Source organism: Parasteatoda tepidariorum, chromosome 4 (assembly GCF_982258835.1).
Source record: "Parasteatoda tepidariorum strain Cologne lab strain chromosome 4, Ptep-v5.0, whole genome shotgun sequence".
Classification (NCBI taxonomy): domain Eukaryota; kingdom Metazoa; phylum Arthropoda; class Arachnida; order Araneae; family Theridiidae; genus Parasteatoda; species Parasteatoda tepidariorum.
In genome coordinates, this window is record NC_141758.1 from 39,487,881 (window position 1) to 39,514,410 (window position 26,530).

A 26,530-nucleotide genomic window follows, 5' to 3' on the forward strand; every position below is an offset into this window, starting at 1 on the left:
TAAGGTAGAAGTTTCAGGTTACTCGGAAGCATGCCGTACTTTTATTTTAGTTGTTATTTTGGCACAAGAAGTAACGAAATAAGATTGACAGAATTGAATTAAGAACACTAAAAATCTGATATTGATTTAATTAGTCACCCTCTAAACAGAATATTAAAACCACCTAAAAACTGAACTTGAAAACAAGAAAATACCAGACTAATAAAGACAAGTAATAATATTTATTAAATATTAAGTCATATATAAACAATTTGTTCTGTAAATAATCTATACAATTTTTCATATTTTTCTGCAGAAATTGGGAAAGGACTATACATAACATGGAAATCTGTACAATTTTGTACAAATATTCAAATACAATAGATCATTATATCTACACTTAAAATGCTTAGTAACATATACAAAAAGGAAATTACTTACCTAGTTGTTTGTAACAGCTTTTCATTTAAAAATTATTTTGAAGGGATATAAAGAAGTAATTTATAAAATGGACATATTATATTAATGAAACATAAAGTGAAAATATCAACAAGTAATAACGAATTACAGATATAACAAATAGACAAATGTAACGTTAATGAAAACATGAAAGAAGTATTATAGATAGTTACAAATCTTTACATGCTTGATTTTGGAGGTTTCAGTTTTAAATTAAAAATTGTTTTGTGAGGTTATCACATGCAAGAATTTTAGAGTTCTGAACAAAAACCAAGTTGATTTGCAATAAAATAAAATCAGTACTAACACATTCCTGTAAGAAAAATAAGATAGGCGACAATTCGCAGTGCAGGATAAATATGAAATAATCAATTAAAACAAATAATTTTGCTATACAAACAAATTTACAATTATTCAATCAAAACTGAATGATGGACTTAAAAAAAAATACAATGAAAATATAATATACATTAACTTATTACAAAATGAGACACAAAATAAAAACTTATATAAAAATCGGCAAAATATTTCATTATTGCCCAACATTTGAATAATTTATTTAATATCAAAAATTCATCAACCAATTCTATTCTTGCATGTCATATTAATGAATTATATAGCATTCAGTATTTAGGGCCAACTGAAAATGTACCATTTTTAATCACTAGTATGAAATTCTTTTAATTAACAATTTTATAAGTTTTTTACTTTTAAAAGTTATATTGAAACTATTGTTTTCAGATAGATTCTTTAATAAGATTTAGAATATTTTTGATTTCAACATTGGAGTTTAATGGTATGCAAGGCAAGGTGTTTTGCTATCAACATCCTTAATATATTGCTCTTTGAAACCCTGTCAGAAATGAAGTGAAAACAATTTACATATTTGAGGTGGCAATTAATATCTATTAAATCACTAGTATGGAAGGTGAAATTATAAAAATCAGAACATGTTTGATTACCTGATAAAGTTTGAAAGTGTTCATAAAAATCACCCTTCCATTCCTGTTTTCTTTGGCAATCAAAAAGGTTTTGATGGTTTCTGTCTCTCCTTCATTAGTAGTGATTTGTTAGATTTCATTTTTTCCTCTTTGCTTAAATGTTGATCCGCAACTCGTATTTTGCTTAACTTTGTAAATTCCTTTTTTAAAAATAAATTTGGAGAGTGCACACTGTTTTACTTACAGCCTCAAGTCTAAATGCATGCTGCACTAAGAATAAAATTTTAATATTTTTACACATTTAACTAACAAAGAAAATAAAGCTTTTTCAAAATAATACCAACTGCCCCAAAGTCTTATTAAATTAATCAAACCAGTCAGTAAACGATACTGAACAAACTTAATTGAAAGCAAAATTTTAAAACAAGAGTAACAAAAATAATTTCTGACATAACTATTTCGTTGACTTTGAAAAATAACTTAAATTTTCATAAGAGTCATTTAAAATTCGATGTTTTTTTTATTATTATTACTAAATTTTATTATTGTTATATTTTTTTATTATTATAATTATTTGTTACAATTTATTATTATTACAGTTGACAGAACTATTCAAATTTTCATTAAACTTTTGATTCTGGAAATCGTTATAATTAGAATCAGCGTGAAGTAGATTCAATTGTTTTTAATTGATAAGGGTATAAAAAACATATGATTATCGTAAACACAATTTTCAATTTTGACACAAATTAAGCTAGATTTATGATGTGTGATTAAGTAGCTTTCTAGTTATAAGGCTTTAAATATCTGACATTACTTTATGATCATACAATAAAATTTTCTACTTTAAGACTAATTTCATAATAAGTGATTAAGCTCAAAATTATTTTAAAGTATATTTTCATTTTATACATTTTAAAGTAGTATTGCCATTAATATTTTCATATAAAAATAATAACAGGATATAAACATTTAAGAACAACATTTATGAAAACTTTTTTTTTTAATTTTTATTTATGAAAACATTTTTAGCACTGATGGGTTAGATAGCATTAAAATAACAGGGAAGAAAAATATAGTAAAAAAGATTAGCCATTTAGACTTTTCATTATTGTCTTTTAAAATTTAGAACACTTTTTAAATGCTTTAATTGTATCAATCTCAGATTAGAAATACTAGATCGGCTTTTGATTGCAAGAGATTTGCTTGTAATTTAACTAAGACACTTTCTTATCAAAACTAATGTCTTGAAATTATCAAAGGAAGCATTTTTGCAAACTAAGTAGAGGAATCATATTGTTTGATAAAACACAAAAAACTTTAATTGAATATCAAATTCTGTTTGGAAAGCTATTAGATAAATACACTAACTTCTAGACTATTTAATGTAATTACCCCAAAGCTCATTCAAATTTTTACCTAATTAAAAACGAGAACATTTGGTACTATTCCACTCCAAAGGACCGTAAAAAACATACCACCTTAGTACCTATATTGATATATTAGGTACCCGTGATCACAATACAAAAAGTACCGATCACCGTAAGAGATTGAAAATTTCTTTACAGCCCCCAAATAACAAAATAGTACCCAAAATTAAGATAATTAGCATTAATATTTGATTAACAAATTTGAAGTTTCCAAAAATTATAACTAAATTTATATATAAAAAGGGTGAAGTTGTATTATAAAATGTGTATTTCAGTGAAGTAAACAATTGTTAGTATGATCATGATATGTCAATTGTCAGTTTAAATTTACATATTCTGAGAACTCTCCACTACATTCTCATTTATGGAAAGATCAATATCAGGTTCAACATCCACCGTCATAGAAAGGTCGCAGCTATCGGGAGCCATATCATCTGTTATTTCTCCTTCACTTTTTATATCAGATGGTAGACCTTTCTTTGTGAGATGAGTTTTTAAATGTTTAGAGAGATGATCGCTTCTCATAAATCTTTTCAAGCACTCTGCACACTGGAACCTCTTTTCTCCTATAAAAAAATAGAAAGAAAAACAATTTTTACAATGTAACTAAAAAAATATATTCAAAGTAGATATTCTGGTAAATTCTAAATCAATTATCGGAACCATTTTCAACAGAGAGAGGCCTGCGTCAGGGGGATTCCCTCGCCTGTCTACTCTTTAATCTAGCTCTGGAGAAATGCATCAGAGATAGTGGATTAGACCGAAAAGGCACCCTTTGGAATAGATCAGTTCAATTACTGGCATATGCCGATGACATCGATGTCATAGGAAGGTCAGAGAGAGAGGCCTTTCTGGCTCTTGAAACTTCTGCCACAAATATGGGCCTTACCATCAACAAAGATAAAACTAAATTTATAGAATCTCCAGCCACAACTGTAAATCATGATCCTTTATTCATAAATGGTTACACCTTTGAAAAGGTAAATGAATTCAAATACCTTGGAACAATGATCAATGACCAAAACAGCATAAAAACAGAAGTAGACAACCGAATTAAAATGGCAAACAAGTGTTTCTTTGGACTAAGAAAGCAATTAAGATCAAGCCTAATCAGTCGAAAAACCAAAATTAAAATTTATAAGACTCTTATTCTACCTGTATTGCTCTATGCAAGTGAAACATGGACACTAAACGCAGACACTCAGAGTACTCTTGGTGTTTTTGAAAGGAAAAACTTTAGAAATATTTTTGGCCCAGTACAGGAAAGATGCTGTTGGCAAATCAGATACAACTTTGAATTATATAGACTCTATGGACAGCCACAAATAGTGCAGGTCATCCGAAGCAATAGATTAAGATTGCTTGGACATATCTGGAGAGGTCCAGAAAACAATGCAGTATGAATCGCAACCTTTAAAAATCCTTCTGGATCTCGGGGCCAGAAGAAGACCTCCAACTAAATGGCTGGACGACATTAATAAAGATCTCAAAGTAATAAAGATTAACAACTGGAAAAAAGTCGCCATGGATAGGAGGTGTTGGAAGCTAAGCGTGGTTGAGGCAGCCAAGGCCTGTAAGGGGCTGTCGTGCTGAAGAAGAAACCAATAGTAACCGACCTACCCCTGAAGGAGTTTGCGGATAAAGGTTTCACACGTTTGCACGTGACTAAACACTACCTAACTACAGAAAAGTAAAAGTACAAAATTAAAAAGATTAAAACACATAGGAAAAATCCCAAAATCGAAAAAGTAAAATAAAAATAAAACAAAATAAAAATTAAAAGTGCTTAAAACATCAAAGTGGATAAAATCAACCGACAATAAAAGTGTCAAAAATACAGATAAAAACATATAAAAGTAAGGTCAGGTAAAACATCAAATGGTAAAATATGAAAAATCACATTAAAATTAAATAAGACTAAAATAAGCTTAGTGGAATAAATAAAATAGTCGACTAAAATTTCAAGTGTCTCCCTTTCAAGGCTAAGTGCCTCTAAGATTAAAAATGTTCTAAGGTAAACCAAAGTTTCACTGAGAGGATAACACTCAAAGATGACACCAGGTAAGACAGAGGGTGCTGAATTTGACCAAGAGCAAGATTTCATTTCGAATGTCCCATGTATAATGAAGATGCCAGTTCAAGGGGAGAATAAAGTCATGGAAACGGCAAGTGCCGAAGTAAAATACTAAAAGCAGAAATTTAACAAATTTAATCAACAGTGCTGAAGAAGAAGATATTCTGGTTTCTTTTAATGTGATCACCTTTTCATTTGGAATGTTTCCACTGTTTTTGTAAATACAGATAAACAGTAATTGGCAAAGTAAATTTTGCTACATTTTACGTAAGAATTTTAATGTTATTAGTTTTTCTTATTCTTTAAACATTTCACTCAATCCTTTATACAACAGAAGACCTTTATAACGTAAAATTTGAAGCATAGGCGTTATACCAAATTTCGTGTTATACACATCTCATTTCATGTATATTAAATTTACCTATTAAAAATGGCAATATATCAATGGAATTATTAAAATATATAGAATTGCATTATATAAAACACCTAATGTATTATTTTTATGACACACTTGGTCAAATTTATAAATAGTCTACTTGACAACTGACAGTTGTGATAATTTGCCCCAGTTTCAAAAAAGCTCTCACACTATTTTTAAAGTGTTTCTTTGGTAATGAAAAGCAAAAAATTTGGAATAAAACACAATCTAGTTTTACCAAGTGCAATATATTTTCACCAAAGCAATCAATGCACATCTAAGTAATTAACAAAAGATAATTTCCCTGCAATTAAAAAAATTCTAACAATCATCTTTACAGGGTATCTGCTACACTTTAGATTTTCAAATTCATGACTTTCCATGACTCATTCCAAGAATTTTTCATGACTTGACGAAGTTAATATTCATTATCTTCTTCTTCCTTATTCCCGAAATTAGTAGGGCTAAACAATGTCCATGAAATTCATGACCCGGAGAAAGTCGGCCACCAAAAGTGGGTTATAAAAAGCATTATAATAACATCAATTGAAAATAAAAGGTATAACCAAAACTGTTATACTCTGCATCTTCATATTTATAGATTTTTAATTTAAAAAACCGAGAAAATAAAGATTTGAAGCAATAAAATAGCTGAAAAAATACAAAGGTTATTTTTTTTTCCGCAGAATTATAATCTAAAGATATTTTTCTTGTTCAAGGGAAAGGAAAGAAATACTTCTGATTTTTCTGTTCTCATTTTGGAATAAAAATAATTCGCCAATCACTGGCTTGCTTCAGCTAGAATTTTAAATTGATAAAATAAAAAAATAAACAATAAAAATTCTGAAATCACAGAAGTTTAAAAGATAATTTGCTCTAAAATAGACGTTCCCCCCCCCCCCCCCATTTTTTGAAAGAACACAATTTTTAAAGAACATGATAAAAACATTTTATATTTTAATAAAATATGACTGTGAGTGGGGAGTTTGTTACAAATTCAGATATTCAGAACACCAAGAAATTGGGGGAGGGGTAAATACCAGTTTAATAATTAGATTTTTTTGGTGACCTAAATTCATGACTTTCCATGACTTCTTTTTAAAAAATAGTTAAAATCATGACAAATTTTGTTCAATACCAAAATTCATGACTTTCCATGATTTTTCATGACTTTCCAGGTGCGCAGATACCCTGTCTTTATAAAAAAGAGTAAAACAATAAAATTTTGCTATGGTATAAGTAGTCCAATTCATGAACACACAAAGAGCAAATTTCTCAACCATATTACAGATTTGACACTAACGTACCTGTGTGTGTTCTTCGATGGCGCTGTAGTTCGTCAGAACGTGTAAATCTTTTACCACAAAACATCCAACTGCATACAAATGGTCTCTCACCCGTGTGCCATCTGAGATGAGCTCGAAGATGAGATGTCTTACCATAAACTTTGTTGCAGCCAGGAACATGACAGATATGTTGTTTCTTTTTTGATTCACTATTTCTAAAATAAACAAAGGAAAGGATATTTGATTTAATAAAAAAACCTTAAACACAAAACAGTCAAAAACAAAGAATATTCAAATAAATTTATCTTTACAACAAAATTCAAATTAATATAGGAACTATATCCCTCCAGCAAAAGTGGCTATTCTCCTTTTAGCGAAAGGAAATTTTTTGAAAGAAACTTGAAAACTTTATTTGTTACATATAAACTTAAGTATCTCAATCATAAAGTGAAGTTTAATTTGAAATAATATGTGTTAAAACTGATCTAATTATCAAAAAAAACAAGACATTTTTAAACTTGAACCTTCAAGCATTGAGCCCCTTGGACCAAGCTATGCAAAAATTTAGATTAACAATACAATATTAATTTACAAACGAATTGTGAAATACTCGTTTTCAAAATTTCCTTCATAAATCTATGTGCTTTTTCATAGACTTTTTTTTCTAGTTACTGCTACCAATATCACGATTTTTTACTGTTTGATTGTGACGACTAACAAAATTTGAAAAAGGAAATAAAATGGGAAAATAGTGTCACTGTTCATATAATAAATATCGCAGAAATTCAGAAAAATAATATATAAATATCGCAGAAATTCAGAAAAATATATAAATATCGCAGAAATTCAGAAAAATAATATATAAATATCGCAGAAATTCAGAAAAATAATATATAAATATCGCAGAAATTCAGAAAAATTCTGCCTCAAAGCAGCCTATAAACTTCAAATATTTTCCAGGGAAGGAGCCACAATGGGATCCTCACCTCAATCTTGAAATTTTATATCAGGCATAATTAGATTCTTTTAGTTAAAGAAAAAATTAAAGTTGGTTGAGGAAAAGCTTTATTTCTTTAAAAAATTAGTTTTTCTTCAGTAATCTATGAGTGAGAAACACCTGCTGTGCATGACTTATAAAAGTTGGGTTTAATACAAAATTTTTTGTTCCAACACGGATACAGCAATTCCTCCTTATGAGAAAAAATAAATAAATAAAAGGTTTTAATTTTTGCCGCTAACTTCTTTTTGTTTGATACACGTTTTTGATTTCTATTTTTGACAAAAACGTACTAATTTTGACATTGACGACAGGTCTAGTTTTACCTTTTTTTAATTAGAGAAAGAAATTTAAAAAAAAGGATCATCAGGAAAAAAAGCTAAAAATCAGGACAGAATATTTGGTATGAGGAAAATTACGAACTCCTTTTTTTTTTTTTTTTTTTTTTTTTTAATTTAGATTTTTTTTTTCCCGGATTCTTCGGAAAATGTTGATTTTAATCCATGTGAATAAAGTTTATTTTATAAATTTTATTAAGTGTCAAAGTTTTGGAAAATGCTTTTTCGAGGATGAGGATTAATAACACTGTCAAAAAGTTTATAAATAAGAACATTACAGAAATATAAAGACTAATCAAAATAAACTTTAAACACATGGATTGAAATCAGTTGTCCACAACTAGGATTTTTCAACATTTCTTCATGGGTTTATTCAAATTAATTTTTGTAAAGCTATGAGTTTTGACAGTTAAACTAATATTACTATGATCAGTTTTGAAATCAAAGTCTTCAACAGTTATATTTATTGGCATTACTTTCTTTTAAATACTTTTAATTTAATGATTTCAAGATTTTTGTGAAGGATGGATTAAAATTTGCAATATCACACAACTAGTAACCCTCTCCCTTGTCCAAACTTCTTATTACTCCTTCAACAATGGTCAATTTTATTAAGTGACCCAATAATACAGAATTATCGCTCATTATACTAATGTAAAACAATAAAATGTGTAAACGAACCTTCCATCAGAATCTCTACAATTCGGACAAGTACAAGCCACTCTTCTCATTCTCCGGCCAGCAGCTGCTTCTGAACTAACTGGAGTACCGTCAGTTGGAGTTGCAGCAGATGGTGTTGGAGTGGTAGAGTTCTGAATCACTGCAGTCTGCTGCTGAGATGAGTTGACTACAGGATTCGTAGCTGTTGCCACTACTTGCCATTTATTAGGATCATTTGGATCTTGTTGTAACTGTTGAGCTAAAAACATAAAACGAGCACTTATAATACTTTAATCAAAAAACATTTCATAACAAAGCAAATTTTGCAACACTTATTTCTCAAGATTGCAAGTAGTAATCTTTGAAGTTCAGAATTTGTTATTTAAAAAGCAAATTTTATTTTACATTCTTTCAGTTTGAAAATCCAAAAATTTACCTTTAAATAAATTAATATGCTAGCTACTAAACTGCATGAAATATGAACTTTTTTTTAAGATCTTTGTTCTTTTCTTTAACGAAGTAAACTTGACTGAATTTCACAACAATTGTGATTTTTACTTAAAATGATTATATATTGACCAACAAAATAGTTAAAAGAAAAGAAAAAACTTAAGACCAACTTTTTTTTTATAATTGGCTAATAAACTTTGGATTGAACTACTTCTGATTATAAAATCACACAGAATTTGCAATTAATTTAAACATTTTACAGTCAAAATGAACCAAGGAGTTTAAAATATTTTTAAACTCAATATAGATGAGAGTAGTGATAACTATTATAGCTGAAAAGGTCCATTGTAAACTAGCTGCTTACTAAAAATAGAATTAGTAGACGAATACATTTTGTGCATTAATATTAGACATACACAATTTTGTTTATAATTCAACTAAATATTTGAAAAACATCTTTCTGGACTATATGTGTTTCCATATTTGCAAATTCCTGTTTAATAGTTCAGATAGTCGAAAGCATACTGTATTACAAAAACTTCCAATTATCTGATTATCAATTTACATAAAGTTTAACTTACTGATAATTTGTGCACCAGGATGAATTGTTTGAACAGGGCTTAAAGGTGGAATCTGCTGCTGATGTGTTGGAGTAGCTTGAACAGCAGTTGCAGCGAGAACATTGGGGCTTAAACCAAGACTCTGCAAAGTCTGAGCATTTGCTATAATTTGTTGCGCCTGGCCTCCCTGCACTTGAACCCCTTGTAATCCAGCAACAGGTAAACCCTGCACCTGTATTACATTAGCAGGTCTGAGTCCAGCGAGTGATTGTACACTTACAGGCGAACCTGGCCACCATGTTGCACCGCCACTACCAGCAATTATCTGACTAACCTGGCCTTGAACTATTTGTCCATTAGGTAACTGAAAATTTGTTAAGGTCATTTGTTGTTGTTGCTGCTGTTGTTGTTGTTGCTGCTGCTGTTGTTGTTGTTGTTGTTGTTGTTGCTGCTGTTGTTGTTGCTGCTGCTGTTGATGTGAACCATTAATGGATGCTGCTGATGTTGTGACTGTAACTGCTTGTCCTTGACCAGCATTCGCTGGTTCTGAAGAGGAAATAACTGAATTTCCACCAGAAGTTGTCCAAGTTGTTGTAGTAACTGCCTGAGAGTTTGCTTGTGACATATGAACTGGGGCCGCTACTTGAAGTTGTTGAACTTGTCCTTGTCCAGAAATCTAAAAGTAAAAAAATTAAGTTTAATATAAGAGATACAAGAAGGATGAATAAAAACTAAAAAGTATATGAACGTGAAGGTTACATTACAGAGTTTAATATGCAGGAACAATTTAATACTTACATTTCAAGAAAAACTGACCAACTGCGTACCTTGTACATTAATTATAAAAGTACCAAAATATAAATCTTGTTAAATTTAAGTTTTTGTTGTTAGCACATAATAGAAAAGAATCATGAAGTAGAAATTGCAAAGTTTAAATTATATAACATTTATCTATAAAAATAACTTTATAGTTACCATTTTGTTTTTCAAACCCGTTTAAAATTAGATTTATAATTAAAAATGTCTAACTAAATTCTTCCATATTAGGAATAGCTACAGCCAGAGAACAAAGATAAATATCTGAATGAGAATAAATTTAGACTTAGAACCCAAGCCTGTGAAAAACAGGATAAAAAATGGGTAGGTGTTATTTTGTTTGAGATGTTTTTTCTAATTCAACTTTCAACTCTAAAAAATCATTGATAGCATCGCCTCTAGTGCAATCTGACTGTAACACGAGGTTGTAGATCTCTTTCAGAGATCGTCATAAAGAGCTCTCTAAATAAGAGCCTCACACAAATATTTTGAATACATTTTAATTTACCTATTTATTTTGTTATTATTTTTGTTTTGATATTTTTGTGTTTCCTTATTTGACCTTTTCTGCTGCTCCTGGTGCAGAGGTTTACCCGGTCCGGTCCCTGGGAGAGGTTTTGATGGTCTTTCTTAAAGGTTTTCTTCAACACAGTCTATGGAAAAAATTCTGTGCCCCACAAAAGTGGTTGTAAATATAGAAGGTCAGTACATAGAGGTGGTTTTTCCAGGAGGTTTCACTGTATTATGTTTTAGTCAACTCTTATTTCTAAAAATCCTTTTTTGAGCACTTTGACAAAACCAGTATTTCCTTATGCTTTTTTTTTTTTTTTTTTTTTTTTTTTTAAAGATTTAATTTGGTGTTTCTACTCAATAAGTTAAACTGACCTTATTCCTTCCTACAAACTAGGAAATCCTTTCCCGGAGCAAAAACCTTTGATCTAGAACTTACAAAATTAAAGGTTTAAAATTAAAAGAAATACAAAGGTTTTTATGTATTATAAAAAAGACCATAAAATCTCATTTTACAAACATTACTTTTCATGTAAATATATCACCTCATTAAAAAGAAATAACATACAATGGTAGGCTATGATCTTTTTTCCTTTCTTAAAATTACAATACAAGCATAATATAATTATTTAAAAGAAGTACTAAACTAGTAAGAATCACAAGAAAATAATCATAAGAAAGAAAATAATAATAAGAAAATACTCAGGAATTATAAAAAAAATTATAATAATATACTAAATTTTTAAAAGTTGTGAAAAATAATATGAGTTCGGAGAAGGTGGAATATACTTTGACTACCTTAAAACTCCAGCATTAAGTACACAAAAAGGAATTAGCTTATGTAAATAGAAATTATCAGCAGACCATGTGAATTAGGGTTCAAATTATATAAGTAATGATAATAATTTTAATGTTAGAAGGTTTAGTTACATTGCTTAAAGTTATCTTTTGAGAATTGTTAAACAATAGCAATCCTAATGTCGCAGTTTTGAACAATCAAGTTAAAGAAGGAAAGAAAAAAAACAAGGATCACACGTTTCAAGTAACACATACCTGCCAACGTTGGAGAAATAAAATAATGGAGATTTTACTAGCAACATTTTTTAGGCTACAAGTAAAGTTTTGATACATCATGCATAATCATGAAAGTCAAGAGGAGAAATTCTAAATTGGAAATAATATAAGCACTTAGCGAAGTAAAAAATATGTATATAAATCTTAATCTAAAGAAGATTTTTTTAAACCATTATTTATAATTGCTTAAACTATAAACACTCAACATACTGCAGTATTGGCAATAGCACCACATCTGTTGAGGAATAAGAGAAGTATTTTTTGCCATCAGGGGATATTTTATTGCCAAAAAAAAATTTCTTTTTAATTTCTTCAACAAATGCGGAGAAATTTGAGAATTATGGGTAAATAGGAGATAGTAGCAAAATACAGGAGTCTGCGTTAATAAACAGGAGACTTGGCAGGTATGGATAAACCACCTGAAATTTTTGGACAAGCAGCTGATTAAATTCAGAGTTATTTATCAGATATTCTATCTCAATCTTTAATGTTAGGACTGTCTCAAGGTTTTTATTTTTTTTTTCTTCTTTTTTTTTAATTTTTTTTTTTAAGGAAATCTACTTTTATGGAATAGTACTCAGAGATGAATTTTAATTGAAGTAAGAGTATCTAAACTACATACCAAACTAAGACGAAAATTTATTCAAAAATATAATATTAAAAAATAAATAAAATAAATTTGCTAAAACTTGAAAAAAAGTGGTTTTAAGTGCCCCACCTTTCTGTAGCAAAAATGTATATGGTTATGCAGAAGGTATACAGTAAGCCAAGCATTAAATTTGGCTTCCTTGCAGAACATGTAAAGAATTCAATTTCATACATATGATTTTAATCTTTCTAAGTCATGAATTTCAATTTAAGCTGTTTGCAATTATTTCTATACATAGTCATCATAAATGTTTAATAATCCATTTACCAATTTTTGTCTAGTCAGGGCAGTCTTAAGTTGAACAAGACGTTCTTTTAAATCTCGCTCAACATCTTCCGGCTCCTCACTATCCTCCCTCTTTAAACTTAATTGTTTCTCCCATTTACCGCAATCCTCTTTTTCATTAACTTTGGGTTTGGTTGTAGAGTCTTCAGAATCATCTGAATCTGAAGATGAATCACAGTCATGTACAATTTTATTTTTCTCATCCTGAAATAGATGTCTGCAATTCTTAACTAATCAAATACTACATAGGTAGGCCATAATATATTAAATACAAAATTTCAGGAAAATTAATTTGGTGTGTAGTGAAACTTCCCAGATTTCATGAGGGCTATAATAGACTTTGCTTAAATTTACAATGTCTGTTACAATTTAAAATAATAGGTGTATTTCAGTTATTAGTCAAACCCTGAAACTAAACCCCTTTTTTTTCCAGAAATATATACTCAAGAATCTTTTTAAATTTACATGATTCTTTAAATTCAGAAAAAAATACAAATCTGTCTTAATGCCATATTATCATGAAAGTCAAAAAGCAAGTCACTAGGGGTCGTGAAAGTTAAGGCTCCACAATCTCAACACCAATGGCAGCAACTTGGTAATCATTGTGCAATATATGCCTTCATTTCACAGTAATTTTCATGAAAAAGTTTAATGTTCTATTCTAATATTCGAACTTATGCCCTAACAGCTCAGTATTAGAACTTTCTCATGATAGATTGAATTTTTAAATCGGTAATGACTTTCCCTGTTGAGATTGAAACAAGACAATCGAGCTGTTAAACACAGCAATTCTCATATACTAACCATCAATAATAAATAACATCCAATTTTGGTTTTTAGGAAAAATACCATTTTAAACTTAAATAATTTAGGACTAGAAATATAGAATAGAGCAAAAAAATAAATTATCTTAAAGACATGCACAGTAAATGCACTTTTAAACCGCCTACATCACATGACCAGTTTTCACAATTTCAACGCCAATAGTGGCAACATGGAATATGGTGGCATTGTGCAATATCTGTTTTTATTTCCCACTTATTTTCATGAAAAAGTTTAATGTTCTATTTTAATATTCAAACTTATGCCCTAACAGCTCAGTATTAGCTAGATCATGTTAGATTTTCTCATGCTAGATTTGATTCTTAAATCACAGTAATGCTCAGCTTATATAGAATTATTAAAACACTAAACACACTCTCAAGCTCTGAACAACCAGCGAATAGTAACTTCTATAAAATACTGAATTGCAGCATCCTAAGACTTCCTTTTTTTCCACAAGGTTTTCCTTTACACAACAAATTTGTTTAATGCAGCATAGATTTGCAATTCTTCTAGGAACATTAATGAAAGAAGCTAAGATCTAATGCTCTCAATAAAGCTTCTCTGGTCACAGTATTTTTTGATGCCTTGATTGGGAGCTTAGGTGCAGAGCTGTGCACTGGCGTCCTGCCCTATATGGTATATGTATACGGAACTAGGAAATGTCAGTGATGTCAAAGACAATTCATTTGACGGAACTTATTGAATATTATAATCTTCAGTATTGGTACCCAATACGTTGAAAAGACTTAGCAAAATTGTTTTCCTCTTAAAAGCTTATTAAATATTAACTTCTGTCTAAACAACTATGATAAAATAAAAATTTCTGTCTAAATTTTACCAGTGTGAATTTGAAAAGCCCTGACTTATCATATGAAGACATCAATTGAAATAAGGAAGGCTCAACTTAGATGGCTTTTAACAGAGAATTTCTAATGAGAGTTTTTAATCCAAACACTTGTTTGTTTTTTATATGCCTGTTGAAAGATTGGGTTAAACAGGAAGTATTTTAAAAGAAAATGTTCTATATTATTAAGTAATTCATTTATATAGTAAGCTTAGCAACTTTAGATTGAATATTCATAAAAAGAAAGAGAATAGCATAACACATCTTCTGCATAACCATATGAAAAATTGTGGGATAATGATCATTTATTGAGATTTAAAAAAAAAAAAATAAAGTAGAGCATAGAGATTTAGTGTAATAATACAAGCTTTTGAAAAAAGGACGTTTATAATACCCAGCTAAACTGACGTATCTTAATACATAACTGGAAAAAAGAAAATTTATAGATAACAGCAAATTTTGTAGAAAATGAACTTTGCTGTACTAGGTTCATGATTTTCAAATAGCTTACACTTACAAAAGCGCTTTATTTTTATAAAATTCGTCGAAATATCTTAGATTGATTTTTTTTTCCATATGAGAAACCTTAGGATGATTTTCTTAAAAAAATTAATACAGATTAGTAAGATTTTTTTTTAATATTTCGTAGTAATCTAACAGTATGACTAAACCTAAATAATATTATGTTAACAAATAAAACTTTTAATAAATTGCATTTTCAAGTACTTTTTGTGGATGCTTTTTGACTTACTTTTTGCTCTTGGATTAAATATCACAATGAATTGTAACAAGACGTGAAAAATAAACATCCAACTATTTCACAAAATACACACTTAAGTCTAAACAGGCATCCAGCATTATAACCAAAGCTTTTACCCCACACCATAATTCATTAAAATAAACACTTACCAGCATCATGACAAGACAAAACAGTTTCGGCCACCAGGTTAACAATTTAAAAAATACTTTTGAAGTTCTTTTAAGTAACAAAATAAACAAAAAAAATTTTTAAAAAACTCAGTTAATATTTACTTTTACACCTATCATTATAAAAAATAATTTTTATATTTAAATTTATAGCAATTAATGAAAGTTTTTTAATCATTTCTTAAAGGAAGTTTCACTACATAGAGATTAAAAGCCTTTTCATTAAAAAAAAAAAATGGAAAATAGAAATATTCCCGCTTAGAAATAAGCTTCTCAAATAAATTTAATTAATATTATTAAAAAATAAATAATTTTAATTATAATCACAAGCTTTATGAGGACACACAGATACACACAGCCAGGCTTGTATAAAACAAAAATCTTAATGCACACAGATATTTCAGACTAGTACAGGACCATAATGCACAGTTGATTAACAAAATATAATTTATGTTGGTCAAGTAACTATTTATTATGTTAGCATAGTAATACTAATAAAAAAAATTTAAAATTTTCATTAATGAGAATTTTTAAAAAATGTAAAAATTAAATCAGAATTAAAAACACATCTACATTCTGTTTATGGCATATCAGAATTTGATAACATACATACAAAATAAAACAAAAAGCATTTACAATTAAGCAAACACTATTGTATTCAACAAAAAGTCAAACTAATAATACACTGTAATAATTTAAATTTAATCCTGCCTCATAACACCTGATTTCTTATCTTATTAATTATAAAACTACTTTGCATTGCAAAATATCTTTTCTACTTACCTGAACTTTAATTAAATTCTAAACCTGTTTATATGTAGAGACTGTAGAGAAAGAATAACGTTACTTGGCAAAAAATTATATTGATTGCTCTGATACTATAGTATCTCACAGCTACTCTTTATTTTTATGAATAATTAAATTTTGATTTATATTTCAACTTATTATTATGTTTTATTATCAACATTGATTATTATGTTTTATTATCAACATTGATTTTCATGTTTTATTATCAACATTGATTTTCATGTTTTATTATCAACATTGATTTTTATATTGGTAAGCCTCAAGTCAATTTCGTTAATTTTTTAAATAATTGCAGTTAGCAAAACCATTGAAGCATCCTTAGAAGTAGAACATGAGCTTAAAAAGGTTCCGATAATCTGAACTCGAATATTTAGATCAAAGAAAAATTTATGAAGCAACTATATTTAACTTAGAAATAAAAGAAATTCAAAATAAAAACATCAATTTATAATGGCTATGGCAGTTGCTTGTTTTCCAGTGATTTTAAATTTATCATAAATAATCAAGCAGTCATCATATTCAGCCCTGTGGCAAAATTTTTTCGAGCTACCTGCGACAAAACTGTCTAGCACTAATATCCTTCTGTAAGATATTTTTAATAACAAACATATATGTTACTCATTCAAAACAACAAAAGCAACATGTTTACAAAAATAAAAACACTCTTTTAATTGAACATGTAATAATTTTTTATTTTAATATTATGGGTGATATCCTCGCATTTTGTTGGGGGGGGAGCACTAATTATATCCTTCGCATTTGGTAAATCTTCGCATCATCACAATAAAATATAAATAAAAATCGTGAAATCCATAGTAGTAATTGCCGAAAGTAAAGATCAAGAATGAAAACTCCTAAAAAATCAAATCGAACTCCTAAAAAAGAGATTACTCAAATGCATGTTTCGTTTCGAGATTAGTATGTCGTAATAAATAATACTGTAAAAAAATATCGGATTTAAAAACTAAGGAGAAAACAATAGCAATAACTGCCAAAAATTGATAGAATCATTGCCTTGAAGAGTAAATACTCAAATGCACAACTTGAATTTCCCATATTGTTTGAAATATATTGGGATATTAAAAAACCACGAGAAAATCAATATCAATAATTGCCGAAAATGCAATCGAAACATTACATCAATTTACGATACAATGACATAAATTGATAGCATCAAAATGTTATTACCTAAATGCATGATTCAAATTCCACATGTAAATTTCAGTAGAAAAGAAAACTAAAAATTTTTACTTTAAAAAAAAATCTTTCTGCAAGAGCTCTAACATTCTGCGACAATGTAGCTGTGCCCCTGCGATTCTGGCACGGGGATATTCAGTAATTAATTTTGCTTGAAAAAAAAAATTTTAATAATTTAAATTTCTTTCCTACAGAAATTTACCTGTATAATTTGAATCATTGAAATCATGTGGTTTTATCCCAATATATTTCAATCAATATGAAAAATTTGAAATGTGCATTTGAGTATCGACTTTTTAAGGTAATGATTGTATGGATTGTTTGGATGTAACTGATATTGTTTTTTCCAGCTCTCAGTTGATCTTTTTCAAATTCTTGAGAAAAATAAGATTTGGGTTTATGTTTTTTCCAACCCAGAACAAACTCGATTTAAAATTACACTGATATGAATTAAAATTATGTATCGCGTTCGCGATTCATATTTACACGATTTAAGATTCCACTGCGTGTTTCGTATTTTTGCGATTTTGTACTAAATATCGCAATTTAAAAGCCACTATATAATTTATATTCAAGTGTCTTAAAAATTATAAATCAGAATTCATATTCGCTTCATAAACCTTATCATGAATTATCATATTCATGAATTAAAATTATGTATCGCGATTCGTATTTACACGATTTAAGATTCCACAGCGTGTTTCGTATTTTTGCGATTTTGTAACAAATATCGCAATTTAAAAGTCACTATATAATTCATATTCAAGTGTCTTAAAAATTATAAATCAGAATTTATATTCACGCAATTTTAAAATCAAACCCAGAGATTGATATTTAAGAAATTTTAAAATCAAACATTAAGATTTCACATAATCTTAAAATTAAATACCTAGATTTGTATTCGCCTGGCTTAAAAATCAAACCTTGATATTCATTTTCACACAATTTAAATGAATAAATAAAATCCTGCATCAATATTTTTATTAAAACGTTAACAACATTCTGCGAATAAAGGCTCCCTACATACACTTTTACCTTGTCCAAATTTCTGGTATTTTTTCAATTATTCAAAAAGTGTTTTTGGATTTCTATTTTTAACTTTTTTACCAAACTCAACCGTGGAGTGAATTAATATGAAGTTCAATAAAAAGCAAAACATTTTTTTAAAAAATCTGATTTTCAAACAAATTTTGCGAAAATGAGGGGGTTGAAACTCCTTACAAGAAAGAGCTAATCAATATCTTCCAGAAAATTCATTTAATTGAGATTTTGTGTGCACAGAAAGTTTTTCATTTTACCATTCTGTTTATCAGAGTTATTGAAGTAAGTTTTGACTTAAGAAAGATAATACATTATCACACTGTACTCTACCAGTATTATTGATTTGATATACTTATGCATTTAAAAACTTTTAAAGGAATATTACATTATAATATTATTCTCTTATAACAAATGACTTTGTATCACAAATTGTATTCATCAAGAAAATATAGGGTGTACCAAATTTTTATACAATGAGGTCCATTCAATACTGTGTAAATTTGAGAACTTTTACAATCCAAACGAAAATATAATTTTTAATGACACAATTTATACTGCTTGCTACTTCTAACAACAGGCATTCTTAGTTTGTTTGAGAAATGAAAATTAGGTACAGTTAACTCTTCAGAAAATCAGAGATGCAACAGAATAAGAGGAGCATATTAACAAAAAGCCTGCAAGTCATAATTTTGGATTCTTTAAATAAAAACTTTAATTATATATTACAGTAGAACCTTGATCTCATTTCTCGTGGGAACAGTTACTACAAACCATAGATTCGAGGTAACGAATGTGGGTGAATTAAAAAATATTGATGAGTGATGAGACGGAATTATAGGAGTCAATATTTTGCTCGCAATAAGTTATTAACATTATCTAGTTCGCTTGTAGCAGATAAGAAACAGGGTAAATATTGTAATAAATCCGATAGTGGAGGATAAGATGCTGAATAAATGCATTTTTTCGTAAAGAACTAGATTATCTAGAAGACAAATCGAAGTACTTAATGGTTAAGAATTATAATATATAATGAAAATAAAATACCTACATTTATAAATAATACTACATTTATAAATAATAATGAAAATAAAACACCTAACCTCATAGTACAGATAGCAAGAAATGTTACGATTTTAATAAGATACAGTAAAAACATAACATCAGAATGATCAAAGAAATGTGTGACTTACCTGAGCGATAGGACCCATTTGAGATGCTATCTGAGATAACATATGTGCTGGTACATTAAGTGTGATGGGCTGGCCTTGAGATTGAAGAACATTAGCTCCAGGAACACCTTGCACAGTTTGCATGGGAATATGAACAGTCTGATATACAGTCTGACCATTGGCATTGGTTATAGGCACTTGTACGGGAAAGGTCTGTTGTATGGGCATAGGAAGTTGTAAAGCTTGAACCACATTGCCTTGACGAATTGTAACATTCTGGCCATTGATTTGGGCCACAGCAGTACCAGTCATCCCTTGAAGAACTGCTTGTGTACCATTTTGGACGGAAGTGGGCCCTTGAGCTCGTAGAAAGGTTTGACCAGGAGCCAATATAGTCTGATTGGTACCAGCGATTTGGAAAGTTTGTGGGACAGCAGGTATGTATATGGCTTCCTGCCCGTCGATCTGTATGTTTTGGATCTGTTGTGCGGGGATGACATTGTAGGTGATGTTTCCAGGACTGCCAGTAACTATCTGCGCTCCCTGGGGGAAGACTTGACCATTGACTGAAGCCACGTTTTGTGCTGTGGCTACGGTGGGTATGCTTTTAAGAGCAGCCACGTTGCCCGAGACATGGACATTGGCGGCCGCTGCAGTGGTCTGCTGCTGGACACCCGTGACTTGGGTGACTGTACCGTCGGGATTCAGGACTCCAACAGTTTGTGGCTGGAAAGGCAGGATGTGGGCTCCGGTGGCCGTGGCTATAATTTCAGCTCCGGATTGAATTACTTGGTGGTTAGGGCCCAAAACTTTGATCGGGGAAGTGCCCTGGGAAACACCCTCGTGCGTTGGTGACCCGATCTTGCTGCAAGTCGCGGCCAGGAGCGCCAACGGGGACGGCTGAGTGTCCTACATAGGCGGGGTCAAAAGAATAAAGGGGTGTGAAAATGGGTATGGCAAAGCAATCGCCATCTTGCCAGGAGTGAATTCCAGCAATGGCGAGGTAAAAGTTACTAAATACACCGAAAATTCACTTACCTGCGAATTACTCGTGGGTACTACGTATTCTTGTTGCTGTTTCCGCGACGCCACACTTGTCATTTCACGCTAAAACATCCGAAAATCGAAATTTCCTAACGGCAGACATCGAGCTCGTTATGGCGTCGACAACTAACCGCGGAATGATACACAAAAAGAGAAACGTGTCAGGTAGCACTGCCCTCGGGGAGGAAACGAATCCGCTTAGATAAGTAGTTCTGTCACATTTTCAATCCGTTTTTAATAATTGTTCCTTATTTTTCCGATACAATATTACAAAAATTTAATTCATAAAGCTTTTAAACTTGATACATTTTATAAAAACTTTTAAAGCTACTTTTACTGAATTGGAACGTGGGAATTTTCAGGGAGGTACATGTACAATATCGGGGGCAGCCAATGCAGTAGGCGTGGACGTTCAGGCGGGTCACAAAGAATTTCCATTGCACAAACAACACCGCCCAGCTACACTAGGATAAATGCAAAAAATCAACAATTTGTAATCAGGGACCGAATTATACTAAAAGTCGTGAATGCATCTTAAATAGTAGGAGGTCAAATTCTGATGTGTGCATTAGGCTTCACTTATCAGAATTCTTGATTAATCTCAAAACCATGAATAGAGAGTTTTAATTTTTTTTTTATTTTCCTATTTTGTAAAATTAATTGTCAGGAGCGTTCCACCTGGATAGTTTTCTCATTTCCTTTTAAAGAATCGTATTAAATGTGATACTATAAATAATAGATTCCGAGCCTCTTAATTTAAATTGTAAGTTTTGAAAATTCTATTTATATTTTATTAAATGGCAAGGTGATGTGTCTGTCTGGGGGAAAAAACCGGTTCCGCTAGTGAATAGCAAGATGAACTCAATTATTTTCTTATTTTACCTTTTCTTGTCGATAATTCCAATATATAGTTGTTTTTATATATTAAAAGTTGCTTTTATGTAGTAAATTTAAAAAGCATTAAGTTTTCTTTTTAAAGAATTTTTTTTTTCTAATTGAAAAAGAAAATTTGACTAAAATAAATTAGTGGAGCGAATACAAAATAAAATTAATTTACAACTTTGTATAGAATTGTTTTGTTTGTATTTTGTGGGATATCATTTATTATCCTTAAAACAAACAACAAAAAAATTCCTTTCTTGTTTTTATTTTGCTTATATTTTTTTCAAAGGAATGAAAAGTTATGATAATAAAATAAACACTACATTCGAAAGATATGAAGAAAAGAAATTAAATAACATTATTTGTAGCAAAACAATTAATATTCAGTATTATTAGAAGGAATCTGTTTTATATTTAATTAGTATCTTCGAATAATAATTTCCCAAAATTAATCACAAAAAAAAATTATAAGTGGCGTAATCTACTTTTTAAATTGAATACTAATTTCAAAATTTTGATCAAACTTCTTTCTTTTAGCAATTTAGGAATATTTTCGTAGCAATTTATTTCTTGTAATTTTTTTCTCTTTGAAATGTAAGATCCTTAATTAATACAGTAAAATGAGTTGTTATTTTTCTAAACCAATTAAAGCTAATTTTTTTCAAGGACGAAAAAAATTTTTTGGGTATTTTAGACCTTTATTAAATAATAGATCATCTCAATTCAAGCACGAAATACGACTGATATTGTTAATTTTGGGTTCTTACTGAACAACACAAATATGTATCAAAATAATACGCAGGGTGTTTCCGCAATCATAGCAATTAATATGTATTTTTAAAATCCTTGTTAAAGCTGAAGAAGCATATACGTTAAGGCTCATGAATTAAAAACAAATCTTATCAAATTCTAACGAATATAGTAATTCTCACTATCGAGGAAGTGAGAATTAAAAACAAAAAATCTTTTGATCACCCGAGAAAACGGAGAGGTGGTGCATGATTATGTTAGAGATACTTTCGCTTTTTAACCAGAAATCAAACTCTAATATTTGCAAACCCACTTTTCTCAAAAGTGATTGGTTATACTTTGATAAAGTTTTTGTTTTTCCCTTTCTTAATAAATTTCCAACCACACATTTGCGTAATTTTTCAAGCATTAGTATTTTCGTATTTTAACACGTATTCTAAAAATATAAATTTAAAGCAGTCATTACGAAACGCCCATTATCTGACAAACTAAATTATTAGAATAAGCATCTAAGCCTTAAAAATGATATACATGATTACAATATTATCTTCTGCCTGGTTTTATGTTTCCACCTACCATGTCTAGGCTGACCGCCTTTCTCCTGCATGGGAACCTCGTGTTTCAAGAAAATCTTCCCTAATTTTGATAATTTAAAACAATAAGTAATAAGAAAATCTGCTCTGTAAGTTTCTCTAAAATAAAAGTAAATAAAAATCTGTTCTTAATAGTTGGAATCGAAAAAACATGATGGTTGCTATTTATTAATATAATAACTTGAACCAATAATTAAATTATAACTAATTAATATAGTTTAATTCAGTACGGTGTAATTATAAATTATTACTCTAGGTGTTTTCGAAAAAAATAAAACCAGTTTAGTGTGTTTTTTTTTTCCGAAATGTAATCGATTTTATTATTTTTATTCGTGTTATCGTTGCAGTTTTCCATATTTTTTCAATTTTCCTCCTAACCCACATTCTTTTTTTTTCTTTTCTTTCTTTCCTTTTTTTTTTTTTTTTTTTTTTTTTTTGTTAGATTTGCACAAATTTTACGAATTTACGCTGGGTACCCCATAAATCTAACAATTAAATCCTATTCACGATTATTTCATATGATCTCACTAAACGAGTTTTAATTATTAGTTTCTAATTATAATGAAAATTATCAATATTTATTTTTACAGATTCGAGCAATTTTTCAGCACGTTGGTGGTTGTAAAACTTATGTTTCGTGGTTTTTATTTTATTCCCTAATGTTTCCTTTTATTTTTATTAAAATACTATACTGTTTAAACTGAGTTATGGAATGAACTATCTCACAATACTGACTATGGAACGATCGCAAAATATTTTAAACTAGAACTTATTGTCCTAAATATTGTATTAATATATAGTAAATAATATTGTATTAATATAATATTATATATATGTATTATATTAATATTTTATTTATATTTCCAAATATTGTATTAATATTTCCAAAATAATAATTTGTATTATTTTGTATTAATATTTTACGTAATAATTAATATTTCCCAATAAAATTTCAATTGTTATGAAATAACTTTCTAAATTATAAATGAATTTTTATAATTTAATGAGCCCCTAAACGCGTTAAACTTAAAGAATAAGTTCCATGATTTTAATTCTATTTTTTAATTAAACAAAACGCTGCTCAGATGGAATTAAGAAACATGCTATTTCGTCACTACTGTCTGGCTTTGCAATATTTACCGAAATAAAATCTGAAATTCATTTTAAATCGTGACATATTTCGCCAGCGGCGCCTACGTATTCATAACATTGTGCTGGAAAAGAGCTTTACTGTAGTAGATGCACCCGCGCTTTCGGAGAGAACAGGAAGAAACTACAGCTCCGTGCCGCTGACCTTGGAAAGAAAGATAAAAATAACAAAAAAGAGGAAGTTGTTGAGCTTGGCGAATGCGAAAAAAGTGGTGGAGAGCAAGGAACAGACTGCTCCGCGGCTCTAGCAAATAAAAAATCATAATTAAACTTCTTTTGCATTTCTGAGCATTGCATGTCTTGTTAATTAAAATTAACAATCCTCTAGGATTTTCCTTATTTGCGGGTCAAGAATATTTTTTTATCTGATGCAATGTGACAGCAAGAAAATATTATATTAATCAGTTGGAATAATTTAAATTTCGATTCTTATTCTAATTAATAATTTTTCTATTAGCTGTAAAAGAAAAGAAATAATTTAATAAATAATTCGTCGGTTCGAAATATCGTTTTCTTTTTATCGTTTTTATCTTCCTTTTTTTAAAGAAATAATTTAAAAAAATAATTCGTCGATTCAAAATATCGTTTTCTTTTTTATCATTTTTATCTTCCAGTTTTTAAAAAAAATCTTTTTTTTTTTTTTTTAAATGCGTCATTGTTAATTCTTTGCTATATACTTTGATGCAGCGTATCATCAAAGAAATATCGTCTCGTCAGATTCATTTTGAAATAAATGCAATTCTGATTCTTATTAATAATTATTCATCCATCGGCTGGTTTAAAAAGAGAATTATTTGTCAATTCAGTATATATATTGTATAAATATATTCTGTTTACATAAATACGAGATAAGAATATTCGCTGCTATGCTTCGATGCAGCGTGTCATCAAAAAAATATTCTCTGATTTAATTAACAGGATACTTATTTATCTGTTACCTGTTTTAAAAGGAATATAATTAGTTGATTCCAAAAATATCGTTTTATTTTTACATAAATAAGACAGTATTAATTTTCTGCAACGTTCAGATATAGCACAATTCCAAGAAAGTATTGCCCGATTCAGTTTGAAATAATTAAAAATTTAATTCTGATTCTAATTAGTAACATACTTTTAAATTGTTTTAAAAAGAAAACAATATCATGTGTTTCGAAATATCGTTTTCTTCTCATATATGTAAATTCGACCATACGTCTATTCAGTGCAATAAATTTAAAAAAAAAAAAATTGCGCAAAATAAACTCATTTTATTCCTGTTATTTTTATAATTAATATTATTTTTTAAAATTTTTATTAGCTGCTCATTTATTTTGGCTCCGAAAGTAATTTTTAATTTATCATATTTGAAAGCTTCATTTACTGTGAAATCGCAAAATTGGCAATCGCAAAATTGGCAGGACTCAAGATCAATGGCTCTCAAAAAGAAATGAAAAGAGGCCAGCGATCAAAGATTTAATAATCTGAAAGGAGAGAAAAAAAGAAGAAAAAAAACTCAGATTAATTGGGAAGTGCAATTTATTATTATTATTTTTATTTTATTTTTTCTTATTATTTCTTATATTTCTTATTATTTTTTCTTATTTTATTATTTCTTTGCTTGAACACTTTTTTTTTAAATTAAAACTAATTTTAATAAGCTTATAACACATGCAATAGGTTTGAAATTTAAGAAAAATCCAAATTTTGCCGAGTCTTAAATTAATAAAGATAATATGCAATTGTATGTTAGGGGATATTAATTACGTTACCTATGCATCTATGAGGGATGGGTAGCTGTAATTTGCTTATTTTTAGTGGAGAGGGACTGGTGTGAGCTATGTTTACGTAAGGCATTAGATTCCTTTTTTTAGGAGAAAAAAATTTCGATGCTAAATGAATGATATTTGGTTCTATTTCGTAAAAATCATTCAATAATAATTTACTTACGGAATCATTTAAATTAACATCATAAAAAAGAGACAAATATGCAAGAAACATTTAAAATAAAATCAATATTTCAATTTATATTTTTCGAAAATCTTAAGCAACCTATCTTGCAAATCTCGAATTCGAACTAATAAATAATCATTTGTTGATTATTGATATTAACAGCAATTTCATTAGGAGGAATGCGATTCGAAAATTAACATATATCATTAGAGGAAATCCCACAACAATGAGTGATAACTAGAGGTAGGCAATACAACATGAATTTTCGATATTTTTGTATCGATAATTTTGTAACGATATATTAATTTCTCGATAACGATATTTGAAGTATGTTCCCCCGATATATGACGTAAAGTAGCATGTACCTCGATATAATATATTCCACGATAAATATCGAAAAAAAGGTATACAGTAAGTATATATCACGATAATTATCTTATCAAACAA

General features: G+C 29.1%; 1 protein-coding gene across 2 annotated transcripts; it reads right to left on the reverse strand.

The window, feature by feature from the left end:
• Nucleotides 1-202: 202 nt before the first annotated feature.
• On the reverse strand, nt 203-21,373 carry LOC107448644 (transcription factor Sp3). Of its 2 annotated transcripts, XM_043042195.3 has the most exons (7): nt 20,775-21,373; nt 19,758-20,645; nt 12,909-13,130; nt 9,614-10,268; nt 8,604-8,841; nt 6,609-6,802; nt 203-3,375 (listed from the first exon to the last, which is right to left on the reverse strand). In XM_043042195.3, exons 1-7 carry the CDS (start codon nt 20,835-20,837, stop codon nt 3,137-3,139), a joined length of 2,499 nt encoding a protein of 832 aa, XP_042898129.1. In that variant the 5' UTR covers nt 20,838-21,373; the 3' UTR covers nt 203-3,136. The 2 variants fall into 2 exon arrangements, with proteins under 2 accessions (XP_042898129.1, XP_042898130.1); XM_043042196.3 differs by lacking the exon at nt 12,909-13,130.
• Nucleotides 21,374-26,530: the final 5,157 nt, after the last annotated feature.

Excerpts from the sequence above, each read along its gene's own strand:
- LOC107448644 (XM_043042195.3), bottom strand. The coding sequence starts at position 20,837 with ATGACAAGTGTGGCGTCGCGGAAACAGCAACAAGAATACGTAGTACCC. Across the intron at positions 10,269-12,908 it reads CCCTGACTAGACAAAAATTG|ATTTCTGGACAAGGACAAGT; the intron begins GTAAATGGATTA and ends TTTTACTTTTAG. Across the intron at positions 3,376-6,608 it reads CCATCGAAGAACACACACAG|GAGAAAAGAGGTTCCAGTGT; the intron begins GTACGTTAGTGT and ends ATTTTTTTATAG.